Source organism: Vigna unguiculata, chromosome 11, assembly GCF_004118075.2.
Source record: "Vigna unguiculata cultivar IT97K-499-35 chromosome 11, ASM411807v1, whole genome shotgun sequence".
Classification (NCBI taxonomy): Eukaryota; Viridiplantae; Streptophyta; class Magnoliopsida; order Fabales; family Fabaceae; genus Vigna; species Vigna unguiculata.
The window spans coordinates 40,170,465-40,177,782 of NC_040289.1; the positions used below are offsets into that span (position 1 = coordinate 40,170,465).

General features: G+C 37.3%; 1 protein-coding gene across 1 annotated transcript; it reads right to left on the reverse strand.

Annotated features, from left to right (window-relative positions):
• Positions 1 to 1,232: 1,232 nt before the first annotated feature.
• On the reverse strand, positions 1,233 to 3,772 carry LOC114169697 (SCARECROW-LIKE protein 7-like). The gene is made up of 2 exons (XM_028054962.1): positions 3,502 to 3,772; positions 1,233 to 3,388 (listed from the first exon to the last, which is right to left on the reverse strand). The coding sequence occupies exon 2, from the start codon at positions 3,373 to 3,375 to the stop codon at positions 1,717 to 1,719; it is 1,659 nt and encodes a 552-aa protein (XP_027910763.1). The 5' UTR covers positions 3,376 to 3,388; positions 3,502 to 3,772; the 3' UTR covers positions 1,233 to 1,716.
• Positions 3,773 to 7,318: the final 3,546 nt, after the last annotated feature.

Below are 7,318 nucleotides of genomic sequence, written 5' to 3' on the forward strand. Positions count from 1 at the left end.
GAACGCGTTTCTATCTTTGGATTACTTCAGTAGATTAAAGAGCTGCGAATACGAGTAAACTTCAAAAGCTTTTTTCTTTTAGAAGAGCTAGTTTCCTTTTTCATTTGACTGAACAACGAAATGCTTATTTTCCTCTATTCTTACGGTTTTCCTTTCATACCCACGTTCTGATTCGGTTGCCAGTGATGTATTTGTGAGACCTGGAAACCTAAAAACTAAATCTTAGGTGTTGATTAACAAAAAATCCTTTCACAGATGGCCATCCGAACTAATTACCAATGTGTTCCTCCCTGCAAGAAAATAAAATAACGATAATGAAGAAAAAACAATGAAGCATGTTGGATGACAGTTTTCAGTTACGGAAACACTTGGGTTTCATTTTTTGGGATGTGGGGCATGGCGTTGTAGATGAGGGAAGGTAAGGTACTGGGTGAGTTATGAAGAACCATATAAAGTGGGGAATAGGACGCATACCCAGCCTCACAAAGTGTAGTCTACGTTTATGGGACCCTTTGCCAAATCAAGTTCAATAAGAGAACGTCTTATTCACAAGTCACGACCTTGACTTGTCGCAATCACTCAACTCCAGAAACAGCAGTGGCAGTCTCCCTTGTCACGCTCTGGACTCATAAAGAGGCTGATTCATCTTCCCCGTCTCTGCCGTGCCAGGAACACAAGGAGCTTCATTGCAGCACGAAAGAGACACACAACAAAGCCACCCATATGGCCCATAGATTTGAGAAACATCACCACCACTACCAACAAAGCCACGCTGTCTAAACTTTCGTAAAAAACACAAAAAGAAACAACCTTTATCCAGATCAGATGGCTTCCTCCCCGAGCAAGTTAACGCTTCTCCCCACAAAATAGTAAGTTGGAAAGTGAAGTAATCCATTTTTTCACGGTTGACTGTGCATGAATAATAGGTTGCCAGAGCAAAAAGAGTGCGTCATGTCGTCAGTCATCACGCACCAATTTCCATGCAGCACCTCCTTGGGTTTTCCCTCACCAATCAGTCACACGCAAATAGTTAAAAGTAATCTCTCCTCGAGTAAAATACTCAGACATTTTCCTCAACAATAACACCCACTAAGTCCCAGATAACAATATTTTTTCCAGGAAATTACATTGGACGAAAATGAATCCATCTTGCATATACAAGGTACAAGCAGATTGCAGATTTACAACTTCTGAACGAAATGATTTATAACACCTGTGTAGAGATGAGGAGGTAAAGTAAAGATAAAAATCCTTTGATATTCAGACCAATTTAAACCCATACAACAAAATCCAATTTACAGAGTCACAATGACCAGAAGCAATGAGAAAGAAAGAATTCTCCATCCCATAACTTCCTATTCCCATTGTCACTGTTTGCCTAGTCAAGCTAATAACACCATTGCCAGATAAAAAAAAAAGCTACTAAAACGAAAAAAAAAAATCAATTGAAAACGAAAGAAGTAAGGGGTGTGGAACTAGCAGAGGACCAAACTGCTAAAAGTGGCAATCCTCCAAAATGGCAGAAATCTCGCCGCGTCTGCGAGCTGAGATTGAAAATGTGCAGCAGTGGAGGCAACTGAAGAAGGTAGCAGTGCAGAGGGATCCTCCATGGCATATATAGACAAATAATTAATAATTAGCGGTTCCACACCAGAGAAAAAAGGACCAGGTGGAAAGGGTTCCCATTTCGTGATTTGAGAGGAAGAAGAAGAAGCATTAGCGCCACGAGGAGAGAGTCAAGAGAGGAACATCTTTCCAAGCGAGAGACAAGAAGCCCGGCGGCGTGGATTCAAGCAGCGAAAACAAAGAGCTGTAACCGTAATTCCAGAGAAGTATCTTCGCCTGACTAACTGCATAATGACTCAGACTCACAGACTCAAACCCAGCACGCTCCATCAGAACCCTCCACTGCTCCCTATCCTCCATACTCTCCCTCACCGGCCCAGGCCCAATCACCGCGTCGATTCGCCGCCCCAGGAGAAGACTCTCCACCTGAAACCTCTCCGGCGAGTCCGCGGACAAGTTAGGGTCCAGCGATTCGAACACAGCGGAGAAGTACCTGAACGCGGTCTTGAAGCGGTTCACAAAGCCGACACGTGTCAGGCTCGCCTCGTACTCGCCGAGGGTGACGATTTTGGGGTTGAGAGATTTCGCCAACCGGAGGGCGGTGTCCACGGCGGTGGGAGGCTCGTCAAGGAGGTTGTACAACTGGAGCATGAAGTTCACGGCGAGGGCCTCGTCAGGGTCAATGCAAAAGCTGTTGCGGTCGAGGTCGTGAATGGGAGTGAGAATAGGCGTGAACTCGAAGTTCAGGTCGAGGAGTTTGGCGAACTCGGAGAGGCGGTTGCCGGTGGCGGAGAGAGATGGGCCGGGCGAGGCCCCAAGAGCGATGGCGGGAATTCCAGAGATTTTGATCTTATTGGGCTTTCCGGAAGAGCGAGTGGCGAAAGCCTGCAAGAGCGCGGCCCACTGAATCCCTTGGACGATGCCGAAGTCCAGGATGTGGATGTTGGAGGCGTCTTCGGTGGCTTCCAAGATGGCTTGGTTAGCAGTTAAGTGTGCGAACTTGGAGTAAGGGCATGCGTCGTTGAGGGCCTTGTAAGACAGCGTTAACTCCTCTGAGGTGGTTGTGGTCGCGCTTTTGGGCTCTCCCTTCTCTTTCTCGGCCCATATTTTACGGGAGAGGGCTTCGCAGAAGTAGAAGCCCACTCGCTGAGTGGGGTTTCCGTGCTGGGATACAGATTTTCTCAGCCGGGCCAACGATTCCGCGGCCTGATCCGGTTCGCTCTCCACGAGCGAGGCGCACTCTGTTAGGGCTTTGAGGAGCGGGTGAGCGGAGTCGGATTCGGAGGAGACGCCGGCGTCGAGGGGCTCCTGCGGCGGCGGGGGAGGGGTTGGCTGGAGCGGGAGCGAGGTGGCGGCGGTGGCGGTGGCAGTGTCGGAGGTGGGGAAGATGAGGCGGTTGAGATCGGAGGGGAAGGGGAAATCGGCATTGGTGTGCCAGGAGGGAGTGTCGGCGGCGGCGATGAGAGAGTCCATCCAGTCGTCGGAGTCGAAATCGGAGAAGCGGAAGGGGGCCGGTGCGGGTGCGGATTGCGTGTCCGGGAAATGGAATGGTGGATCGGGTTGGAAGGGGTCGGGGAAGTCGGTGGGATGGAGAGGGTAACCGAGAGTGGGGGTGTTGTTCCATGGAATTGGATGTAGGGAGAGAGGGTTGAGATGGTGTTGGTGATGATGATGGTGGTGGTGGTGATGGTGTTGGTGGTGGTGCTGCTGGTGCTGTTTTTGTTGCTGCTGTTCTTGCTGCTGCTTCTGCTTGATGACTTGCTGCGCAATGGCCATGAGGTTTCCACTGTCTGCACACATGTAAGCCATTCCCTCTTCTACTCTGCAAATCACATCACAGCATTTCATTTACTGGAATCAAGGTTTGAGAGTGAGAGAAAAAAGAGAGTGAGAGTGAAGTAGTGTGAAGTAGGGGTGGGAGTAGTAGAAGCCTACCTATGTATACAATAATATAAATATTTGGGAGGATCCGATTCAGTGGTAACTGGGTTGGGTTTGGTGCAGTAGGAAGTGTGAACTCAAGCAAAGAAAAAAGGTAAAGGGGTGAGTGAGTGAGTGGGTGTGTTAGTGAGTGAGGCTTGATTGATTGAACCGTTGAAGCGATGAGAGAGAGAGAGAGAGATGAAAGAGAGAGAGAGAGAGAGAGAGAGAGAGAGCGAAGAAGCAAGGCAACCTAGAACGACAACCTGATTAAAGCCATTTCAAAAAGACGCCATCCCCATGGTCCCACTTTCATTTTTCATTTTATTATTAATATTAATATTATTATATATATATATATTATTTATTTATTTTATTTATCCGAGTTAACTACTCTTCGTACCTTTTTTTCTCCAACGTTATATCTACCACTTTCTCAATTACTTTTGTCAATTCTCTCACTTCATTCAACTTAAGTAACCTCTTTTCTGCTTTTGAACCTTACCAAATCGAAATTTTTTCGATTTATTCGAATCTAATACTGTAAGGTTTCGAATTCTAGTGCTAATTTGGAAAATTAAAGAAATCATTATTACAGTCATTTTAATATTTCCTCATTTGCTTCGCGGAGTACTATTTTTTTTTTATGGAAACTCACGTGATCCTGCATGTGACTTCATTTCTAGTTATCCAATCGATTCCCTCTTCACCACATGCAATGCATTATTATGCATACAATTCAATCGGATCACTGACAAACTCCGTAACCCACACAAGGCCAAAACAAAGTTCTATGCATATTTAATGTCACATTCAATTTTTTAAGTAATCTGCGAATTCGTATATTTACACGTTTTTTTTTTCTAACGTTTTCTTTTAAAAATTAACACCATTAAACCTTCTTTAAATATCATTACTATTATTTCGCGACTTAGATTTTATACATACACGTATTTCACATTTTAACTGATTTTCAATTAATCAAAATCCATTTTACGTGTCTTCTGAAATAATTACTGTAAAGGATAATAGTTTACTATATATATATATATATATATATATATATATATATATATATATATGTAAAAATAATTATTATTTGTAGGTTAAATACACTTAGTTTTCGTAAATAAGGCAATGTTTGATTTAATTTTCTAAAAGGACGTGTTGAATGTGATTATTGTCTACAAAAGTATTATTTTTACAAATTTTACTCAATTTGTAGTTTAGTCCATATTTCGTATGTTGTTAAATGTTGTCTTATTGTTGTTTTACATTCGAAATGTATGGAAATAACAGACTTTTACGTCTTATCGAAACAAAATACAGTTTCACACTTCGTTTGTTTCAGAAAAGGAGAATGCATAAAATTAGATGTATAGCTATAAATAATTTTAACGTTTCATAATAATTAATAATATTAAGTACATATAATAGTATAAATAGTAGTTGACAGACACATAGTTCTATTCAATTTTTTATCTTTTTTATAGCATTTTTATAATTTAGTAGAAAAAAGTGTAAATAAATACGAAAAATGATTTTATTTTCTGAAAAAAAAATAGTATCACACTCCAACATTAGTAGGTCCAGCTGCCACGACACTGTACACATGTCAGCTTACAGCAGCAAAATTATGTGGCAGCACTGCAAAAAATTATAGTACTGTTCATTCAATTTGTTGATTTAGTAAATGAAATATTAAATTTAATAGAAGCCTTTCTGTGACTCCCTGCATTTTAAGTATATTGTTAAAAATTTCAATTTTTTAAAATCGATTAAATATATTTTTTTATATGAATTTTAAAAGTAGTTTATTTCAAAAAATTTGTACAATTTAGTCTTTTATCTTTTGAAATATGTGAATTTAGTTATTTTAATCAAATTTTGTTAAATTTATTTGACATTTCAAATGCGTTTCATAATACTATTTGATTGAACAATAGAGTCAAAATATATCAAATAATATAAACAATTCAAATACAATCATGAAATACGTGCGAAACATTTTCAAGCACGTTTCATAATAGGATTTAATTTAACAACATAGCAAAAATGTATCAAACAATATAAACAACTCAAATACAATTTTAAAATACGTACAAAACATTTTGAATCGTGTTTCATAATAATATTTGACTTAACAGCATAACAAAAATGTATCAAACTGTATAAACAACTCAAATTCAATCCTGAAATACGTACCAAATATCAAATAAATATAACAAAATTTGATTAAAATGACTAAATTAACGTATTTTAAATCATGAAAGACTAAATTAATTTAAAATTTTAAAATAAGTTAATTAAAAAATTCATAAACCTTTTTAAATTAATAAAAAAAGGAAAATAAAATTGGTAGAAATAGAGTGTGGGGTGTTAATTGTGAGGGCGGTTGGAGGGGTCCACAAGGTTAGAGGGTAGTATTAGGAAAAGTGGGGCCCAGGTGTTTTGGACCAACGGAAGTGGAAAAATGGCGAAACGGAATGGAAAAGCAGCGGTGCAGGATATTTTGACGGGATTTTTCATTCATTATCTCTCACTTTCATCTCATCTCATCTCATCTCATTCTCCGTGTATTCCACTCATCCCACGTCATCATCCAGTCAACTCCCTGTTCTAATCAACTTCAAATCCTTTTAATTAATCTCACTTAATCACCGTTTTCTTCTCTCTTAATCTCTCTTAGGGTTTACAAATCCGCATTTTGGAGGTGTTTGATTAATCACTCTTCAAATTTGTTATTCATTTTGGAAACTTAAGCGGACAAAATTAAACGTCTCTGTCTGAGTCAATGGTTGGATGATTAGACAAGAAATCAAAGGCAGCCATTCTTTGCTTATCTTTAAAACCTACTAGGCCCACCCTTAATTATCCACACCTTTTTCCCCCTAAGCCCTTCAAATTATTTTATACCTTTAATTCCTGCCAAAAAGGTTTCATTTTCCAATTTTCTATACTTTATTTTCAAAATAAATATTTTTATCACATTTTCGAAAACAAAATTTTAGAACATAAGTGACTTTGAACATTAATTAGGATTTAAAGGTTAAGAATAATCTAAATATTTTTTCTACATTCAATTCTTTTAGTCTTTTAAAATTAATTTTCAAAATGAATAACAAATTTGAAGTTGAAACATTATTATTGTATGTAAAACGGGGTTTCCAAGACGAATTTCGTTTGAGATAATATGTTGATAACTTCTAAGATAATTAAATTAGTTGATAAATTAATGTATTGTTCTTTTAACTTAAATTATTAATACATATGATTATAATAACTTGTGAAATTAATGTATTTTGGTTAATATATATCAATATTATTTTTGGATTAAATTTATTTTTAATTTTGATGTAAAATTAAAATTCGATCTCCTCCAAAATTTTAATACAATTTAATTATCAAATTTTTTAAAAATTAAAAAACATAGTCTTAATTCAACTGCATGCTAATTTTTTTATATATCCAAAGATGTTTTAAGTTGATATTCGAATCTTTTAAATAATATAACAAATTTCAATTAAAATATCTAAAATCACGTACATAAAATATATTTGACAAAATTTAGTTAAAAAAACTTATTTATTAACTTTTAATTTTTGAGTAAAAAATATATCAAAATTTAAGATAATTAACGAATTTTAATTTTATTTTATAATTTTAGAGATTAAAATTATATTTAATTTTTATTTAATTATCTTTAAAAGGGGACGAAAACCAATTTACAAGTCTTCTTATAAACTCTTGTTTTACTTGAAGTTGGTTTGAATGCTATATAATTTTTGAGATTTTTTTTTTCAAGTTTTACTGAGATCCACGTTTTAATAAT